Source organism: Perognathus longimembris, chromosome 17 (assembly GCF_023159225.1).
Source record: "Perognathus longimembris pacificus isolate PPM17 chromosome 17, ASM2315922v1, whole genome shotgun sequence".
NCBI lineage: Eukaryota > Metazoa > Chordata > Mammalia > Rodentia > Heteromyidae > Perognathus > Perognathus longimembris.
In genome coordinates this window covers 29,453,360-29,474,878 of record NC_063177.1, presented here as the reverse complement: position 1 = coordinate 29,474,878, position 21,519 = coordinate 29,453,360, and the positions used below count along the sequence as shown (strand labels likewise).

General features: G+C 44.2%; 1 protein-coding gene across 1 annotated transcript; it reads right to left on the bottom strand.

The window, feature by feature from the left end:
- Positions 1-501: 501 nt before the first annotated feature.
- C17H17orf67 (chromosome 17 C17orf67 homolog) lies at positions 502-12,933 on the bottom strand. Its single transcript, XM_048365993.1, has 4 exons — positions 12,725-12,933; positions 11,176-11,276; positions 1,626-1,761; positions 502-779 (listed from the first exon to the last, which is right to left on the bottom strand). Exons 1-3 carry the CDS (start codon positions 12,777-12,779, stop codon positions 1,645-1,647), a joined length of 273 nt encoding a protein of 90 aa, XP_048221950.1. The 5' UTR covers positions 12,780-12,933; the 3' UTR covers positions 502-779; positions 1,626-1,644.
- Positions 12,934-21,519: the final 8,586 nt, after the last annotated feature.

Sequence of the window (21,519 nt, the reverse complement as noted above, 5' to 3'; positions counted from 1 at the left end):
GCATGGTTCTATTTTCAGAGCTAGACTTGAGCAGCCCTACTCTTCCTTTATATGTGTGTATCACACTCATGCACACATGCTAGTCCTGAGACTTAGACAGGAACTCAGAGCCTGGGTACTGTCCTTTAGTTTCTTTGCTCAAGGCTGGTGTTCTACCAATTGAGTCACAGCTCCACTTCCAGTTTTGGGGGGAGTTAAGTGGAGATGAGAATGTCACAGACTGCCCCGTCCAGGCTGGCTTCAAATTGGGGATCTTTAGCTCTCAGCCTCCACAGCCGCAAGTCCAGGTATGGGCCACCATCCAGTGACAAATCTGCTTTTAAAAAGTAGCCTGAATGAATGCAATTTACTAGGTATTCAGATTTTCATCCATTCATGTATTCAAAGGTAAGTTTTCTGATACTGGATTAACTAATATAAACGAAGGAGGGAGAAAGTCTCCACATCTGTTCTTACTGGAAAAGAGATCCACCAGGAGCAGATTTAACACTATTGTTTTTATTAATGCAGAAAAAAGAAAAAGCAGGTAATGGATAGCTTAGTGGCCTGGCCCAACTCCTGGTCTACAGGTCCCAGATTCATCAACTCCAGGAATATCAGTTCTGCCCACACTAGCAAACTAGTAGGAAGGCCTTCCGGAACTCTCCACTTTAAATGCTTTGCTTTCATAATGTACGCAGGTTAGCAGGATGAAGCAGAATCAATATTTGCATCTTTCTCCCTTGGCACATCCACAAGCGTCGCCAGTCCTCAGGTCTGAAGACTTCTGTTCTGGCGATCTGAAATCAAATGGAAGAGGGTGTATTGCCTGCCTGGGTGCTCACCAGGTCATTGCTTGCTGGAAAAGAATAAGAATGTCATGTCAGGAGCCCCATGACCCTGCTCACGCCTGTAATGCTAGTGACTCAGGAGGCTGGGATCTGAGGATTGTGGTTTGAAGCCAACCCATCCAGCAAAGTCCATGAGACTCTTATCTCCAATTAACCACAAAAGGCTAGAAGTAGATCTATGGCTCACATAGCTCACTAGCCTTAAGAGGGAAAAAAAAACTAAAGGGCAATACCCAGGCCCTGAGCTCAAGCCCCAGGACTGGCACACACATACATACATGCATGCACACACACACACACACACACACACACACACACACACACACACAGCTAAGATGAATGCCTGGATGAAATGAGATGAGAGAATACATGTGCTCCCGCCCTGGAAATTGCACAGTAATACTGAGAGGGAATGTTTCTGTGCCAAATCACAGTGGCCCAAAATTAACAGCAACGAAGACATCACATCACCTTTAACACAGTTAATAAACCACCCAATTATAACCTGTCTTGCTTGGTTCATAAAAATTTCAGGGAAGGAATGGAATTCACCAGATTGAACCTCAGATGGGATTTTACTACCCGGTTGGAGGAAATGATCTCCATCATTGAAGAACATGGGCAGGGTGTGCTGGGCATATGGAACTCTCTACTGCAAGTGGCTGGCTAGGGGTATGGTAAGCCCAGAGAAAGAGAGAGGACTGCCAGCCCATGTGCAACACACACATATCATCATCATCATCATCATCATCATCATCATCATCATCATCATCATCATGGAACTCTGGGACATACCACGTGGGCCACAGGCCCCTTACACAGGGTGCACCCTGTTCCTGTCACAGTGAGGCTTGCAGAAGGGGTTCAGCCAGTGCTCCAGGAACTGCTCCTCAGCCCAGTGCTCCAGCACCAGCAGGTGATGCATGTACTCCTGTGGGGACAAAGCCTCTGTGAGAAGACTCACCCCGTGGTGAGAGCCCACATTCCCAGGATGGCTCTGCTTTCTGACACAGGGTGCGGCCTGCGCCAGGGAGGGAGGAGGAAAGAGGAGAGGAGAAAATACTCACTGTGTCCATGTAGATAGACAGGCCCACCCACAAGGGAACACTATAAACAAATCTGAGACACAGGCAAAAGGGTGTATGTATGCCTGTAACCCAGCTACTTAGGAGGCTGAGGCCTGGAGGATCAAGGTTCAAGGATCAAGCCAGCCAGGGTAGAAAAGTCCATGAAGCTGCATCTCCAATTAACCAGCAAAATGCTGGATGGGAGGCGAGGCACGGCTCAAGTAATAGAGTGCCAGCAATGAGCAAGCAAGCCAAGCAAGAGTTCAAAGCCATGAGTTCAAGCCCCAATTACCATCCAAAAAAAAAAGTGTAATTAGGGCTGGGGATATAGCCTAGTGGCAAGAGTGCCTGCCTCGGATACACAAGGCCCTAGGTTCGATTCCCCAGCACCACATATACAGAAAATGGCCAGAAGCGGCGCTGTGGCTCAAGTGGCGGAGTGCTAGCCTTGAGCGGGAAGAAGCCAGGGACAGTGCTCAGGCCCTGAGTCCAAGGCCCAGGACTGGCCAAAAAAAAAAAAAAAAGTGTAATTAATATTGCATGCTACTATCACCACATACATTTATGTTAAAATTATCTTTCTTAAAAGGTAAGAGACAGCAAGAAGAAAGCTAGCTTCCCTGTAGTAATATCAAATCAAATAACAATAAAACAAAGTTATTCACCATAACACTAAAGGGGTATTTTGTAAAAAGATAGTCAGGACCAGTCTCCAAATGTTCCACATCGAGTTACATTTTGTACTACAAGCAATTGTTCTGCTGGAAATGGTGCAAGAAATTAAAAGAAAAAAAAAGATTAGAACCTTGTATAGAGATCCTAGCCAAAAAGGAAAAAGGATACAAATGTCGTTACACATACAAATGGATATTGTGGGACCTCTTTACAATGGAATATTACATGACAACTTAAAACCATGTCGTTTTTGTTGCGTTATGAAACAGGTAGGGACGAGCACAAAAGAACTTGTTCCTGGGGCTGGGGATATAGCCTAGTGGCAAGAGCGCTTGCCTCGTATACATGAAGCCCTGGGTTTGATTCCCCAGCACCACATATACAGAAAACGGCCAGAAGTGGCGCTGTGGCTCAAGTGGCAGAGTGCTAGCCTTGAGCAAAAAGAGGCCAGGGACAGTGCTCAGGCCCTGAGTTCAAGGCCCAGAACTGGCCAAAAAAAAAAAAAAAAAAAGAACTTGTTCCTTTTAGAGCATGCTGTGTTTTCTTCTGCTCCCACCTTCAAGTTCTCACAATGGCATTCTCAAAAAAACACCATATTAGACAGAAGGCCAGAACATTTACAGACTATGAGCGGCTTATGACGAGATCAAGCTAAAATTAGGGGGTGTTCAGGACAGCCCCACAAATGACAAATAAGAAAAAAGAGGAAGTATTATCAAAGAAAGGCCCAAATAAGCCTTCAGCTTCACTGGCTCAAGACTGACTTAAAAATCACTAACGTTGGGGCTGGGAATGTGGCTTAGTGGTAGAGTCCTTGCCTAACATGCATGAAGCCCTGGGTTCCATTCCTTAGTACCACATAAACAGAAAAAGCCAGAAGTGGTGCTGTGGCTCAAGTGGAAGAGTGCTAGCCTTGAGCAAAAGAAGCTCAGGGACAGTGCCGAGGTCCTGAATTCAAGCCCCAGGATTGACCAAAAAAAAAAAATCACTAATGTTGAAGGTCACACAGCCGAGCGTTATTGGTTTCCCACTAGCTTCACTGCAGATAACACCTTTGCCTGATGTGTGAATTATGATAACAGTTGCCTAGCTTACTTCATAAAATCCTGTTGTTGTTTTTTTCCTTTTGTCAGTCATGGGGCTTGAACTTAGGGCCTGGGCTCAAGACTAGTGCTCTTACCACTTTGAATTACAGCTCACTTCTGGTTTGTAGGTGGAGATAAAGAGTCACCCAGCCTTTCCTGCTGGGGCTGGCTTCCAACCACGATCCTCAGATCTCATTCTCCTGAATAGCTAGGATTACAGGCATGAGCCACCAGCACCCGAGCCTACTTTGTAAAATCTTGAGGCCACCTCTGCTAAAGGCACTCTCTTCACTGGGATATCTGAAAAATAGCTCAAATAAAAGATTAAAATGGTGGCATCCGTGTGTGTGTGTGTGTGTGTGTGTGTGTGTGTGTGTGTGTGTGTGTGTGTGTATGCTGGTCCTAGGACTTGAAATCAGGATCTAGGCACTGTCTCTTAGCTCTTTTCACTCAAGGCTGGTAGTGCTCTACCACTTGAGCCCACAACTCCACTTCTAGCAAATTGGAGATAAAAATTTTCATGGACTTTGCTGCCTAGGCTGGCTTTTAACTGCAATTCTCAGCTCTCAGTCTGCTGAGTAGTAAGGATTTCAGCTATGACCCATCAACACCTGGCTATCTCTTTCTTCATAGTATATCTATTTCTTTAGATCCTTAGTCAGATTCTACTCAGCTCTATCCAATGTAGAGACATGGATCACCTGTGAAGTATTTAGTCCAGGATTGTAATACAGGGTTAACTCAGCCTATTGCCTATTGGACCAGATATATGATTTTTTTTTCTCATCCCTGTGCTTTCTCAAAGCTTTGGAAGTCCTTCAGCCCTGTCATAAGACCAGAATATATATATATATATATATATATATGTATATATATATATGTATGTATATATATAATGACAACTCCATCCTGGGTTAAGACACTTCCCATTAGCCCATCAAGTTTTTTGTTTGTTTGTTTGTTTGTTTGTTTGTTTTTTGCCAGTCCTGGGCCTTGGACTCAGGGCCTGAGCACTGTCCCTGGCTTCTTTTTGCTCAAGGCTAGCACTCTGCCACTTGAGCCACAGTGCCACTTCTGGCCATTTTCTATGTTATGTGGTGCCGGGGAATCGAACCCAGGGCTTCATGTATACGAGGCAAGCACTCTTGCCACTAAGCCACATTCCCAGCCCAGCCCATCAAGTTTTAAGGCCAGGATGCTTGCACACAAGAAGATGTGTTGTAACTATGCCTGTGATGAATGGATAATTACCAAACTTCATCCCCCACTCTCAAAAAATAAATAAGAATCAATAAAAATTCTACTGCTCTCTCTGTTCATGTGAGAGCCCCTGGAGGGCCCTGTGAGTGCTAGCTCCCCTCTGCTGGAGCGGAAGTCCTGGGGAAAAGTGCCTTGCTGGTCTTGTCATAAGGTGTCGCCTGGCCTCCTCACAAGATTCCACTGTCTGGTGTCAGTCAAACCTTGAAAACATTTATGTTGAGAGAAGCCAGGCACTGCAGCCAAATGTAGCCTGATGCCATATCTATGAAATGTAGCTGCCCCCACATTCTAACAAGTCCACACAGGAGGCAGCTCCTTGCCCCATCCTGGACAGTATTTCTGACCATCGTAAATTATTTTGGCATGTCTTTATATCTGAAAAAAAAAAATCTTAAATCATGGGAACTTTGCTATGGCTTTGAAGGAAAACAAAGCTTTTTAAAAAGACCCAGTTTAGAACTTAAAATTTTTTAATGCTTCTAGAATGTCCTGCTAGGAAGTCTACATCCTAATTAAGTATAGTCACACACACACACAAAAAAAAAAAAATCTGAGTGTCTGAGTGTACCAGTGTCTCACTTCTAATCCTAGCTATTCAGGAAGCTGAGATCGAAGGCTCAAGGTTCAGAACCAACCCAGGCAGACAAATAGGGGCAGACAAACCAGCAAGAGCCTTATCTCCAGTTAACCAACAGAAAGTCAGAAGTGGCAGAGACCCCTAAGGCCAGCACCCCAGGGGCTGACACAAAAAGATCCCAAGTCATCAGTTCAACATCAGTCTAAGCTACATAGCAAAACTGGCTCACAAAACAAATAAGAATTTTTTAAATGTGAAGGAAGAGAGAGGAGGGGAAAGGAGGGGAGAGAGGAGAGGCAATGAATTGAATTAGGAAGTGCCCTCTTTCCCTGAACCCCTTTCTTTCCTCCATGCAGTTTGATTTGTTTGGTTTCCATTTACATTGAGGGTGTCCTGGCAGTGACTCGCTGGGGAAAGAGTGGATGGTGAAGGGATCCCTTCTAGGACAAATCAATGACTTCCCTGCTGCTTGCAGAACATGTTTGTGAGCTTGAGGCCAAGTCCTGCCCTGCCCAGTGAGTCTCTGGTAAGGAGACTCCTACTTGGAAGAAAAAGGAAGGCAGTGGGGAGTCTTGCAAGTAAGGAACAGCCCCCCAGCTCCCCAACTCCCCAGCACATAGCTTTAGGTATTAAACTATTCTGTGGAAGTGGCACTGAAGGAAACCCCCAGTCCCTTCTCACTTTTGCCTCTTTGCCAGGCAGGGTAGTACAGAGACTCTGAGGCTTGGAACGCCTTCAAATCCAGGCTGTGCTGATACTCTTTTGTTCTTCCAACTTCAATTGGAAGCAGCAGCATTACTTGTGTGCATGTGACAGAGTATGTGTATATGTATGTGCACATGAGTACCAATACTAGGGCTTGAACTCAGGGTCTAGGTTGTTGTTTTTATTTTTTCCAAAGCTAGTGCTCTACCACTCTGGTTAATTGGAGATGAGTCTCATGGGCTTTCCTGCCTGGGCTAGCTTCAAACCACAATCTTCAGATCTCAATCTTCTGAGTATCTAGAATTACAGACATGAGCCACAGGCGCCCAGCCTGGATAGTAACGAAGGGATGCCTTGGTATGCCTTAATGCTTGTGCACAGTAGGTCCTCATTACAGCTCACTGGAGAAACAAAGGAAAGAGCTGGTTTTCCCCTACAATCTCACTAAATCTTCCTTAGGAGATTCCTCAACCTCTGTGTCAATCTGCTCATTAGGATGGGAGAATGTGTATGGAAAAACCTTGAAAAAGTATTATCTATTTCACACTCCTCTAAACAGCCGCTGAAATCATCGTTGAAGAAAAACAACCAAAATAGACCCACACCGAGAACAAGAAAAAAAAAAAAGTCAGCTCTGGTTTCCATGACATCTCACTATTTATTTAAAATGTTAGGAAAATGAATATGCCACAAAGGCCTAAGAGTGGTCATTAGTCAAAGATGAAAAGCCAAACTGCAAATCTGCTAAAAACCACAAATTTAACAATTGCATTGGCTGAGTTAGAAATGACCCAGCTGTAATGATAATCTCAAATGTTCCTGGACCAGAAAGAAGAGCAAGATGGAAAAAAAAAGGTTTTCATTTCTTTTGATTCTTTCCTCCAAGGGAGGGGGAAAAACTAAACAAAATAAAAGAAAAAAACAATATTTGTGTTCCATATCAAATGCCAACTGCAATGATTTAAATACATAATTTTGCAATAATTAGAACGGAAATTGTAAGTCGACACAGCATGGCCCTAGACGGGTGGTGATAATGAAATGCAATATCCACACGAACTTGATCTAAGCGGAGAATCATAAAATGGTCAGTTAATACAAGAAGGGAGGAACTTTTTCCAAGAAAGCAAATCCTTCATGCGACATTTGGGCAGAACTAGAAGTCCATCAACATTTGGAAGAATTATTCTGGTCATTAGGAAAAGCAAGGTCATCGCTTGAGCAGGAAGATGGCTCAGAACCTAACTGTCCTGAGCCCCCTCCCCACCCAAGGCCAGGTCCTGTGGGAAAGTAGATTACCATAGCACACTAATCTCAGCCACTCCAAATCGTCTTTGAGATCAAAAGGATGACGGACATACTACATACATTTGTCAAGGAGCTAAACATGAAAAGACATTTTACAGAGATGACTTGCCATAAAGCTAAGATGATTTCTACGTGCCTGATGAGAACATTGCTGAAAACAACACAAGCCAAAATGGCCAGCTTCCTATGAAGGCGAAATCCCAGGGTACGCAAGTACTTACGAACACAATCACCCAAGACATCATTTGAGCTCGAATGTCAATTTTTAAAGAATTTCCACGGTTCTCCCCTAGCCATTTGGCAAACAATTTCTCCCCTAAAATTTGAGAGGATTAAGAGGAGTTAATGAGTTTTAAGTGAGGTAATAGAAAAGATTCCTTTGAAGTAACTTCCAGGTTCTATACTAGAGTTACAGTCTGTAAAATCACACACACACACACACACACACACACACATACACACACACACCAGAGAGAAGCGGAGGCACGAATGAAAGTAAGTATTGTGAACATTTGGTAAATATCAGTAGTGAGTTAGGGACTGGGGACCAGAAGTAAAGCAGATAGTCCATTTCCTCAAGCAATTTAGAACAGGCTAGTAGTAAAGACATGAAAGCATCAAAAATAGCCAGCTTGGCAGGGTACTGGTGGCTCACACCTGGAATATTAGGAATCTCAGGAAACTGAGATCTGGAGATCACAGTTCAAAGCCAGTCTGGGCAGGAAAATCCATGAGATTCTATCTCCAATTATTCACCAAAACACGGGGAGTGGAGCTGTGGCTCAAAGTGGTAGAGCACTAGCCTTGAGCAAAAAGAGCTCAAGGACAGTGCCTGGGCCCTGAGTTCAAGCCCCAGGACCAACATAAAAATAAATCGCCAGCTTGTGCTGTGAGAGCTATGATTCATTAGGGAGAGGAGAAACAGCAAGAAGGCCTTTCCAGAAAGCTCTCCTCTAAAGTGAGTCTGTCAGGATGCGTGAGAGTTAATCACATAGACAAGATCAAAAGCAAGTACAAAGACAGGCGCCATCTTGAACCTGAAGCCTGCCATGACCCCACAGAGGCTGCCAGTGAACGACATGGTGGTATCCAAACAGAACCCTACGTATCAGTTTTCCTGACCCTCACTGCCCCAGAAACAACCACTGGGGACCTCCAAGTTAAGCACTGGATCTTGCTCCCATCTTTTAACTTTTGCAAAGTAATTCAATAATACATCTGAAAACCTTTTTTTTTAGCCATGAGGCTTGAACTCAGGGCCTATTCCTGAGCTAGGTTCTATTCCGTAGCTCTTTTTGCTCAAGGCAAGTGCTCTACCACTTTGAGCTACAGGGTTATTTCTGGCTTTCTAGTGGTTAATTGGAGATTAGAGTCTCACAGACTTTCTTGCCCGGGCTGGCTTTAAGCCACGATCCTCAGATCTCAGCCTCCTGAGTAGCCAGGATGACAGGTATGAGCTGCCTTTCTAAAATATTTATGTCCAGAAGTGGAGATATGACTCAAGGGGTAGAGCCTTGAGTGAAAAAACTGAGAGCTCAAGGCCTTAAGTTCAGGTTCCGGTGGCAGCACAATTAATTAGTTAATTAATTAATTAATGCATATCCTTAGACTTCATTTATTATTTTCTAGAAATATACCCATAACAAAGCATTTATGCAAAAATATGTGCAGTGCTTTTTAAAAAATTTTTATTGTCAAACTGATGTACAGAGAGGTTACCGTTTCATACGTTAGAGCAGTTATTTTATTTTAAAAATTTAAGACACAAATACAAGAATCATTGTGCAATATGAACAGAAAATAAGACTCTTTCTCATAAATAACCAGGGGAAAGAGGGATGAAGGCTTGGCTAAAATAGTGGGGCCCTGCCCAGTAAGCAGAAGACCCAAGCCCCAGTATTGCCAAGACTTATGTACAAAGCTTAAAAGAAAACTTTGATAAGCAAGAGCCCTCCAGCTTACACTTGTCTGTGATGATGGCCTTGTGTAGGCTCATGAGCATGTGTTCCTAATTATAACCAAAAGCTTAATGGTCCCCACAATGCTGTCAATCATAATTATCCTAAAATGCCATGTGCAATGGAATGGACTGTTCAGAAAAATCCTTTTCGTGCCAGTGCTGGGATTTAAATTCAGGGTCTTCTGTTTTCTCTTGTTTCTCTCTTTCCCTCCAGAATGAAGCTCTATCACTTGAACTTCTTACAGGTTAATTAGAGAGAAAGAAGAGTCTTGGGGATTGTTCTGCCCAGGCTAGCTTCAAACTACAATCCTCAGATCTCAGCTTCCTGAGAAGTTGGGATTAAAGGTGTGAGACACCAGCATCCATCGACTGTTCGGTTAGTGTGACTGGGCTGGGAATATGGCCTAGTGGCCAGAGTGCTTGCCTCATATACATGAAGCCCTGGGTTCAATTCCCCAGCACCACATATATAGAAAAGGCTGGAATTGGCACTGTGGCTCAAGGGGTAGAGTGCTAGCCTTGAGCAAAAAGAAGCCAGGGACAGTGCTCAGGCCCTGAGTCCAAGCGCCAGGACTGGCCAAAAAAAAAAAAAAAAAATGTGTGACTGTGTATGTGTGTGCATGCACACACATGCTCGTGCCAGCCCAGGGGCTTGAGCTCAAGACCCAGACTCTACTCATAAGCTTTTCTTGCTCAAAGCTAATGCTCTACCACTTGAGTCACAGCCCTACTTCTGGTTTTTTGGCAGTTAATTGGAGAGAAGAGTAACATGGACTTTCCTGTCTGGGCAGAGTTGGAACCTCAGTCCTCAGATCTCAGCCTCCTGAGTATTAAGGACCACAGGGAAGAGCCACTGACAACCAGAAAGTGTTCAAAATTGTAACCATAGTTATTCTAGATCCTTTGTTATTACAGATTAAATCTTTCTCTGGAGCATTTGCAGTCTGGCCCAAAGAATGTGATACAGGTCAAACTAAGTTGGCTTTTGAAACCTTAATGGGTTTCCAGGTAAGACATGCTTGGAAACTATTCCTTCTAAACACTTCAGTGCTCATTGAATTAGCCAAAAAACAAAGGAGGGGGTGGATCTTACTGGCATAGACTCCCACCTGATCTGTCTGTCACCATCCCCCCCCCCTCCAATGTGGGATCAGCCTGGCGGGACACCTCATCCCAGCAATGAGGGGAGACACCACAGCACTTACCCCTTAACCCTGCCCAGATGCAGGGACAAACAGTTCCTAGCAGAACCCAAACAGGGTCACTTATGGTTGCCTTTCCAAAAGTAGCTAACACAAAGAGGTAGAAGGGAATTCATTCCCAACCATGGCTACCTGATTCCCCGGGCCTGTCTGGCCTTCCAACTGCCTTCCTCTCACCTGCCATTGCTAAAGATTCAAATGCTTCCCTCCTTGCCAGGACCTCATGTCTTTCCTGTTTTTAACCACATTTGTTTCCTCTTGTCTCCAAGTTAAAACAACATCCAGTGAGACTGCCGAAGGACCAACCGAGGGTCCCTCAGGCTCCACTGTTTCCGTTTTAAAAAGACCTTGTTCCTGGCAGGTGAGAGGAGTTAGAACTTCCAGGTGAGAAAAACAAATAGGAAGAAGGTCAGGGTGCACCCCACCAGCACCCACTTCTGCTTCAGAATGAGTGAGCATACCGATGATGGTCTTTTCTCTAAAATGCCCCGGGGCCCAGCACTCACCCTCATGGGCTCGTCCGGGAAGCCCGGCTTGCTGGGCCTGTCCTGCCGCCGAGATCTCAGGAGCTGTTTGGCCTGCTTTTCCGAGAGAATTGGCGAGGCCTCTGCAAAAGTCAGGAGAGGAATTCAGGCTCCTGTGCCACAGATCAATACAAAGGATATTGGCAAGTTCAAGTTTGGTTCCCACACCAAAGTGCTCTCTCAGAACCCTTTCCCAAAGGACAGAGCATTCCAGAGGATCCAGGGAAGAATCTTAAGTTGTTTCTAATACAGTTAACTCAGAAGGCTACACAATTTGAATCTAACCACCTACTACAATCACCCACCCCTGGGAGAGGAGGCATGCGTTTGATGAGTATGTTTTAAAACAAACAACAACAAAAGTATTTTCTTCAGTTCTCTTCTCCCTCAGGTTTGCTCTGGTGAGATGTGTCTTTTTTTTAACTCTTCAATAGACAAAGTCAAGCTTAAAGTCATTACTAGAAAATACTCAGTGCCAACAGATAGGTTAAAACTAATCAACACACACACACACACACACACAAAATCACATATTACAACTTACCTCTTAGGGGGCTGGGGATATGGCCTAGTGGCAAGAGTGCTTGCCTCGTATACATAAAGCCCTAGGTTCGATTCCTCAGCACCACATATGTAGAAAAAGCCAGAAGTGGTGCTGTGGCTCAAGTGGCAGTGTGCTAGCCTTGAGCAAAAAGAAGCCAGGGACAGTGCTCAGGCCCAGGCCCTGAGTTCAAGCCCCAGGACTGGCAAAAAAAAAAAAAAAAAAAAAGAAGAAGAAAGAAACAACTTACCTCTTAGAGAAAATTACAATAATAAAATTACATTGTCACTGGTTGCTGGTGCCTCATGCCTGTAATCCTAGCTACTCATGAAGTTGAGATCTGAGAATTGAGATTCAAAGCCAGCATGAGAAGAAAAGTCTGTGAGACTCTCATCTCCATTTAACCACCAAAAAACTGGAAGTGGAGGTATAATTCAAGTGGTAGAGTGTCATCCTTGAGTGACAAGCCCCAATACCAGCACGCACACACACACACACACACACACACACACACACACACACACAATTGTCTTTGGTAATCACATGAAAATGCAAAAAAAAAAATTTAATTAAAAGTAACCAAACTTTGGTGATCTTACACAAACTATAAAAGAAAAGGGAGTTGAAGATGCATCATCATTTTTGATCACTAAAACTCAAATACCACTTCCAGGTTTTTTACTGATTAACTGGAGATAAGAGTCTCACATTCTTTCTTACCCAGACTGGCTTTGAACTGGTGATCCTCAGATCTCAGCCTCCTGAGTAGCTAGGATTACAAGTATGAGCCACCGGCACCCAGTTCATTTAAGTTTTTTTGTTGTTATTTTTGTTTTAATGAGCTTCATTACAGAAGCCTGCTCTTAAGGGAAAGAAAAAGCATTCAAATATCTACACGATCCATACTCCATATTATTTGAAAGATACCTAATGCACTAGTACTACAGTTTTCCCATTCATGGAGAGCGAGGCTGTTTCTGGAGAGCCCACCTGAGAGAAGAGGCAGCAGGGCGAGAGCCAGGACCAGTGCTACCGACTTCCCCATCGTAAAGGGTCTGCTCCACCTGCAGCTCCCTGGGTCCTCTGAGCAGAGCCAGCCTACTTGAAAGAAGCCCTGTCAGGCTCAATGCTTGTTCAGGCATTTGTTAACAGGGTTTGCTGCATGATGCTAAGTGGAGCTGACTTGATGTTGCAGTAATGACCGCCAAAATATTTTCCTCTGAATTCCTGTGAATTTTTTCATCCGGAGGCAGGAAATTATCCCTCAGTCCTATGACTTCTGGAACTTGACTTGAGAAAGCTGTGTGTGATATTTATTCATCTCCTATAAACAATCTAGTACGTCCTATGCTAGCGTGTGAGTGTTTCTCTGCAGCTTTGGCGTATGTTCTTGTTTGGCTGGGTAATCCTCATTATGTACTTGCATTCACTAGCACTCACTCACTAACCTAGTTTGATTCTCCTAATCATCTCACAGGTAGGCAGGGAAATGAGTGAAAGGGCATGATGGGGGGCGGGGGGAGGTTTTTCAGCCAGGCACCAGTGGCTCACACCTGTAATCCTACCCCTTCCAGGGGCTGTGATCTGGAGGAGCTCCAGACAGCCTGAGCAGACCCCATCTCCAAAATAACCAGCAAAAAACAGGGCTGGGGGTGTGGCTCAAGTAGTAGAGCTCCAGCATAACAAATGTGAAACTCTGAACTCAAACTCCAGTATTTCCTCCAAAAATAGAGGAGACTTTGGGACCAGGATTAAAATCCTGGCTTCACACCTCCTAGCACTGTCACTTCACCTCTCTGAGCTTCTGTTTTCTTCTCTGCCAGTGGAGATGTCCGTTTACTACCTTGTGGGGACCAGAAAAGTGTGAGGAATAAGCCTGAACTCCCTTGCAGCCGTGACAGCTCACTAGTCTCCCCCTGCTTACAAATGAGAGCCAGAGAGGTGAAATCAAGTCCAAGTTCATCCATTAATGGATGATGAGGGAGAGTCTAAGGCTTCGGTCTACAGACTTCTAAAGCATGCTCTTCCCATTATGCTCCATGCCAGGTTTGGATATGGAATGGCCCCCACACAGAAGGGCTTATGTTACAGGTGGAGTGCCCAGGGCCCCAATGTTGGGAGATGGTGATGTCTTGCTGAATAGTCATCACCTTGTGTTTGTAAGATGTGGAGTCCATGGGGGAAGTCTGAAGGTCACAGAGGACATGCCCTCAAAAGGGACTGTAAGGCCTTGGTGTGTGTGTGTGTGTGTGTGTGTGTGTGTGTGTGTGTGTGTGTGTTTGTCTCAACATAAACAGTTTTGCTTCACCACCAATTCCTGTCATTATATGCTATCTCACCACAGACCCCCAAAACAATGAAACTCCTAAAGCGATCAGCCATATAAACCTTTCTTCCCTATAAGTTAGTTATCTCAAGTATTTCATTATAGTGACAGAAAGGTAACAGGCCCCATGATGTCAAAGTCATCGCTTCCTCTTTTGCAGGGCCTTATGCAGCATGCTACCAATGCCACTACCAGCAGATTTACACCTGACTTAAGGTGATTTACATACAGATAGTAAAATCTCAACATGCTAAAGTCCTCTTAAATTCATCTATAAACATCACAGGAAGAAACTATTAAGCAACTAACAAAATATGTCTACAAAAGATGTGGCTTCCCTTCTCTTTTTTTTTTTTTCAGGATAAAACTCTCCATTCAGAGAGAGGAACGGTATGGTCTTTCTGTGGTCACTTTGCCAGCTCAAAAGAAAACAAAGTTGACCTGTAGTTGTCAGAGTTTATGCAAATGCTGTGTAACTGATATTAAACTAACACATCCTGTCTGCTTGCTTGGTATGAGATATTCTGAGTGGGTAGTAAACAAGGAAAAAAACTCATGTATTGTTAGCAAAGCTGTGTCACAGATTAATTTGCTCAAAATTTGATATTTGGCTTTATGCACTCTGCTGCTATCCACATCTCTCTGTTTTCATATAATTTTCCAAGCACTATGAGGTTTTAGGAGCATGCATAAATATATACATATTTTGGGACTTTTATGTGTATATTCAAATTTTTGTTCCTTTTGTTCTTTGTGCTTAGATAGAACAATACTGTTTTAGCGAATAAACATCTTCCATAGTCTGAAAAAAATCTATAGCAAGTTAGAAAATTCTAATATATGCAGTATGACTCTAAAAACTGTCTTTAATTTAGTAAATTTCTATGTCAGTGCTGTGCTGCTCAATAAAATTCATAATGAGTCAGGTGCCAGTGGTTCACACCTGTAATCCTAGATAATCAGGAGGCTGAGATCTGAGGATTGCCAGCTTAAAACTGGCAGACAAATCTGGGAGTCTTTTCTCTCCAATTAACCAGCAAAAAGCCAAAGTAGAGCTGTGGCTCAAGTGGCAGAACACCAGCCTTGAATGAAAAAGCCAAGCAAGAGCTCAAGGCACTGAGTTCAAGCCCAAGTTCAGGGACACACACACACACACACACACACACACACACACACACATTCAAGACCAAGTTCAAGGACACACACACATAGTCACACGCCATAATGTACCATGAGCACACTCTGGAAAGTGAGGCTTTCTGAATAAGGACCTTGATGATCTTCCTACTGGACTCAGAACAAAACTCAGAGTCCTTACCCGGTATTGCAGGACCCTGGACTATTTGTGCCTATTGCTCTTTCCAACTCGGCTCTAACCACTCTCCTCTAATTCACTTTAGTTACTTCCAACTTACCAAGCTCTGTCTCACCTCAGCACCTTTGCATATGCTCTTTTCATAACCACATCCTCCTAGTCTTCCAGATTTTGAAATTTCTCCTGCTTGGACAGGCCAACTTAAGTTCCCTCCACCCCATCCTTATTGCTTCCCATAATAGCACACCCCAAGATTTATCAACATTGCATTTGTGTAGGTTTTTTTTATCTATTTCCTCCACTGGAGTGTAAGCCCTAAGTGTTGTTGGATTGCTTTTATAGTGGGTGGCAGAGGTGAATACTGGAGATGTATGCTGGTACACTGGGTCAGATCCAGGAGGCTCAATAGCTGTGATACTGGGAGAGCCATTCAAATGCAATGTTGTCCTAATGGGAGGAGGTATTACAGGAAGACCGAAAGAGCAGGTCTCTTGTCATGAGTAGTGGACCTCTCCTTTTTCCCATTTCCAGAGAAAGCAGGAGTTGGTAACCAGGGCTCTTGGTAGGAGACGCAATTCCCAATTTGTCCACGAGGTGGCAGAGTAGAGAGCGGAAGCATAGGACCGAGGCAACGAAAGTCAGGGGAAAACAAACCGGTCAGGTCAGTAAGGTGAACTGTTCAAGGGAGGCCAGGATCCCAGTGAATCACTGGAGGTGGGGAGAGATACAACCCCTGAGACCATCTCCCTACTGTTTTAGCTGATGTCCGATTTAAAGTCTTTCCACAGGTCATGTAACAATAAAGAATGATACTATCGAGGCATGATGGTGCACACCTGTAATTCCAGCACTTGGGAGGCTGAGGCAGTGGGATCAGGAGTTCGAGGCCAGCCTGGGCTACATAGTTAAACTTTAATACCTATGATTGCAGAACCCTAACATAACTAATTTTTTATCTGTGTGAGTTTCCCAGGTCTTTTTTGAAGAAATTTTCAGATTGGACAATGCCCAATCCCAGAGTTCAAGCCCCAGGACTGTCACCCCCACCCCACCCCACCCACCCACGCAAAAAAAAAAAAAAAAGAGAGAGAAATGCCATAGAATACTCAACAATGTCACACTGAGCATTATTTTAATAAGAAAAGGTAACCATTTCAAATTTTATGAGGTAATCTCTAAGATATGGAACATTTTTGTGTATGTGCCTGTACTGGGTCTTTAACTCAGGGATTGGGTGCTGCCCTCTAGCTTTTCTGCTCAAGATTGTACTCTACTACTTGTGTCATAGCTCCACTTCTGGCTTTTTCTCATTAATTGGAGATAAAGAGCCTCATGGAACAGGATAGAACACTAACATAACGAATTGTTTATCTGTATAAGTTTCCCAAGTCTTTTTTGAAGAAATTTTCAGATAACATAGGGTTTTTTTTTTAATGATCAATGAAAAAGAAAATGCCATAGAGCTGGGAGCTGATGGATCATATTTATAATCCTAGTTATTCAAGAGGCTGAAATCTGAGGATTGCAGTTCAAAGCTAGCCCAGGCAGGAAAGTCAGTGAGACTCTCAGAAGTGGTGCTGTGGCTCAAAGTGGTTGAGCGCTAGCCTTGAACACAAAAGGTGCAGGCCTGAGTTCAAGCCCCATGACCAACAAAAAAATGACTCATTGACTTTCCTGCCTAAGCTGGCTTTGAAGTATGATCCTCAGATCTCAGCCTTCTGAATAGCTAGGATTACAGGTGTGAGCCACCAGCACCCTGAATCTTTTTTTTTTTTTAATACAGAAAGATACCGAATCTGTCTAGACCAAGAGAATTATCATAGTTCGACATTGCTTTAGACAAAGGCTCAATAACATAAATTCCAACAATCCTTTCCATGTTCTTTATTTCTCTTTCCCACTAGAAGATAAGCTCTACATTTTTACAATGGACAAATAATTGTAATGGAGATTGAACTCAGGGCCTTGAGTTTGGTAGGCAGGCACTTACCATGTGTGCCAAGCCTCCTGCCTGGTTTTGCCTTGGTTAATTTCTTTCTTTTTTTTTTTTTTTTGCCAGTCGTGGGGCTTGAACTCAGGGCTTGAGCACTGTCCCTGGCTTCGTTTTGCTCAAGGCTAGTACTCTGCCACTTGAGCCACAGCGCCACTTCTGGCCGTTTTCTATATATGTGGTGCTGAGGAATCAAACCCAGGGCTTCATGTATACAAGGCAAGCACTCTTGCCACTAGGCCATATCCCCAGCCCCTGCCTTGGTTAATTTCAAAGGTAGAGTCTTACTTTATGCTCCAGCTGGCCTAGACATACTTGTCTTTCCCCATGTCACTGGAGATGACAGACGTGTGCCATTGGGCCCAGCCACTGTGCTTCTTCTGTTGCTGGGATAACACACATACATCACCACACCCAATCATTGGTTGAGATGGAGTCTCATAAAGGTTTATACCCAGCTGGAATCAATCTCCTCCTCCTCAAATAGCTAGGATTGCAGGCTTGAGCCACTACACCCAGCTTCTTTTCTACTTCTTTCAAGTAGGGCTGGCAACCCCACAGACACACACACACACAGAAGCTGCACATTCACAAATACACACAGTCATTGACACATCCACAGTGCAGGCAGATGGAGACTAGGGAAAGTGCATTAGGTTGGTTCTCATAAATTCTTAACCATCTGCATCTTGTGACTTTAGACTTAATCAAGTGACCTGTTTTGAGCAATGAAAAGATGACAGACATGACATAAGTGATTGTTATTGCAACTCACTGGGTTTAGGAGTAGTTTGTTACATAGCATTACCCTGAGAGTAAGTAACTGATACAGGAGTTTTTGGTTGCTTTTTTGGTTGGTTGGTTGGTTGTAACAGGGGGGTCTCATTTTATTGCCCAGGCTGGCCTGGAATTTGCTAGGTATTTACAAGGCTGGCCTCAAATTCTTAACTCTTCTGACTCAGCCTTCTAGGTACTGGAATTAAAAGCATGTGCCACAATGCACATCAATGCAAGAGGGTTTTTTTTTAATTGTTATTTATTATAAAGGTTATATACAGAGGAGTTACAGTTACATATGTCAGGTAATGAGTACATTTCTTTTTGAACAACATCTCCCTATAAGAGATTTTAACAGGATGATTAGGATTGTACTGTATCTAAATTATCAATAGTCTTTTTTTTTCTTTTTCTTTTTTTTTTTTTTTTTTTTTTGGCCAGTCCAGGGGCTTGGACTCAGGGCCTGAGCCCTGTCCCTGGCTTCTTTTTGCTCAAGGCTAGCACTCTGCCACTTGAGTCACAGCGCCACTTCTGGCCATTTTCTATATATGTGGTGCTGGGGAATTGAACCCAGGGCCTCATGTATACGGGGCAAGCACTCTTGCCACTAGGCCATATCCCCAGCCCACTCAATAAAGTCTTGATGATAATAATAATAATTATAATAAGTATAGGGTCCTGTAAGAATGCCTATTCAAAATCATATTCATGGGTCTGGGAATATGGCCTAGTGGTAAAGTGCTTGCCTCGTATACATGAAGCCCTGGGTTCAATTCCTCAGCACCACATATATAGAAAAAGCCAGAAGTAGCACTGTGGCTCAAGTGGTAAAGTGCTAGCCTTGAGCAAAAAGAAGCCAGGGACAGTGCTCAAGCCTTGAGTCCAAGCCCCAGGACTGGCCAAAAACAAAACAAAACAAAATCATATTCATGTCTACTAGGTAGGTGATAGAGTACAATGGTTGTAGCATCATCAATAGAGCTGAGCTTATCCAGGTGTGGTGGTGCATACCGGTAATCCCAGCACTGAGGAAACTGAGGCAGGAGGAGCAAGAGTTCAAGGCCAACCTGGATTACATAATGAGACACTAACAGAAAGAAGGATGAGGGAAAGGGAAAGGGAAAGAGAAGCCAGGAGAAAAGAGAGAGGGAGTGGAAAGAAAAAGAGGAGGAGAAGGGAAGGGAGGAGAGGCAAAGGAGGAGGGAGGAAGTAGGAAGGGGGAGGAGGAAGGGAAGGAGGGAGGACAGAGGGAGGGAGTCATATATCTATCATTGTTCCTCCATCTCTATGTGAAGCTATCCTGAATTGTATTTACGTCCTTACCCCATCCTCAGACTCATGATGCAGATTCCACAAAACCACTTCAAAAGACCAAATATACAAAGATACCCAGATTCATCATACACGAATTAAGATATATGACTTTACAAGCTGTAGAAATACAAGTGCATCAGGCTGGGAATGTGGCTTAGTGGTAGAGTGCTTGCCTAGCATGCAAGAAGCCCTGGGTTTGATTCCTCAGCACCACATAAACAGAAAAAGGCAGAAGTGGCGCTGTGGCTCAAGTGGTAGAGTGCTATAGCCTTGAGCAAAAAGAAGCCAGGAACAATGTTCAGGCCCTGAGTTCAAGCCCCAGGACTGGCAAAAAATAATAATAATAAAGAATTACCAGCCCATCTTCAGTCAATGAGCAAGTGTGGTCAGGTCCGTAGCCATCCGCTCTGCTGTCCCTGGCTCCCCTTCCTGCCTTCAGCATTCCTTCACACACCCTTCCTGTTTGGAGCAGCAGAACAATGCCAAGGTGGCCTGGCTCACATTGGGGCCCTTCCGGCTTCCACAAACAGGCTTTCATTTCTCCTCAGGCCCAGGACATTGGCCTTGACGAGTGCCTGCCCAGCAGGTGAGGACATCTGAGGTCAGCCACCGTCCCTCCCGCAGGGCAGAGCCAGCTGCTGTCCAACCAAAACAGGAAGCACTGGCAGAGAGGACAGGGACAATGGCCCTAGGAGGGCAGATGGGCAGAATAATCTGTGCAGCCTCTCCCAAGGCTGTCAGAGTCTGCTTCCTTCAAGAAAAGCACGGGGTTTTAATTGGAAGAGAACAGGCTGGTCCTGGGAAAAATACTGCAATACGGTTGTTTTTCTCTGTGGTATCAACCTGGCTGAGAAAACTTCAGGGACATCAGGAGACCCGAACCTCATAGAGCATAAGAATTTCATCAGACACTGGTAAGACAAAATTGAAAGGGAGAAAGAGAGAAGAACGAGAGGAAGAGAGGAAGAGAGAAAGGGAGAAAGAGAGAGAGAGAAAGAGAAAGAGAGAAAGAGAAAAAGAGAAAGAAAGAGAGAAAGAGAGAAAGAAAGAAAGAAAGAAAGAAAGAAAGAAAGAAAGAAAGAAGAAAGAAAGGAAGAAAGAAGGAAAGAAAGAAAAGAAAAGAGAAGGAAGAAAGGAAGGAAGGAAGGAAGGAAGGAAGGAAGGAAGGAAGGAAGGAAGGAAGGAAGGAAGGAAGGAAGGGAGAAAGAAAGAACTTGAGACATATTCACACCTGTAATCCCAGCACTCAAAAGGCTGAAGCAGGAGGACTCTTGAGTTCAAGGCCAGCCTGGAATACAAAAAAAAAAAATCCTGTCTCAAGCCTGACACTTATAATCCAAGCTACTCAGGAGACTGACACCAGGTAGTGTACCAACCATGAGCAACCCCAGCCCTGGCACGCACGCACACACACGAGGGAGGGGGCATTTTTGCTGGGAGCTGGTGGCTCACACCTATAATCCTAGCTACTCCAGAGGCAGAGATGTGAGGATAACAGTTTAAAGGCTGCGTAGGCAGGAAAGTCCTTGAGACTCTTATCTCCAATTAATCGTTAAAAAAAAAAAAAAAAGCTGGAAATGCAGCTGTGGCTCAAAGTGGAAGAGAGCTAGCCTTGAAGCACAAACGCACAGGGACAGCACGCAGGCCCTGAGCAACAGAGACAGAGAGAGCATTTATCCAAGTCAGAGGCCAGACCGACTGGTGCACCTGGGACAGGCATGCACCTGGATTCTGTTTCTCCTGACCACTCAGAACTGACGAGGCACATGCCTCTTCCCCAGGTGAAGACCAATCTTCCTTCCTAAAAAGGTTCTAGGTGCTGGTGGCTCACACCTGTAATCCTAACTACTCAGGAGGCTGAGATCTGAGGATCAATGATTGAAGTCAACCCAAAAGTTCATGAGGCTCTTAAGTCCATTAACCACTAAAAGACCAGACTTGGAGCTGTGGCTCACATGGTAGAGCTTTTGCAGCCAAATATGCAAGGCCCTGAGTTCAAGTCCCAGTAACACCATTAGAATAAAAAAAAGACCAAAATTTAAAATAGCTAGGTAGAAAATATA

Bases quoted from the DNA above. Each gene is read 5' to 3' on its own strand.
- C17H17orf67 (XM_048365993.1), bottom strand. From the start codon at position 12,779: ATGGGGAAGTCGGTAGCACTGGTCCTGGCTCTCGCCCTGCTGCCTCTT. The intron at 11,277-12,724 runs GTGGGCTCTCCA...TGACTTTTGCAG, and splicing joins CCTGCTGCCTCTTCTCTCAG to AGGCCTCGCCAATTCTCTCG. The intron at 1,762-11,175 runs GTGAGTGCTGGG...TTGTCCCCACAG, and splicing joins TCCCGGACGAGCCCATGAGG to GAGTACATGCATCACCTGCT.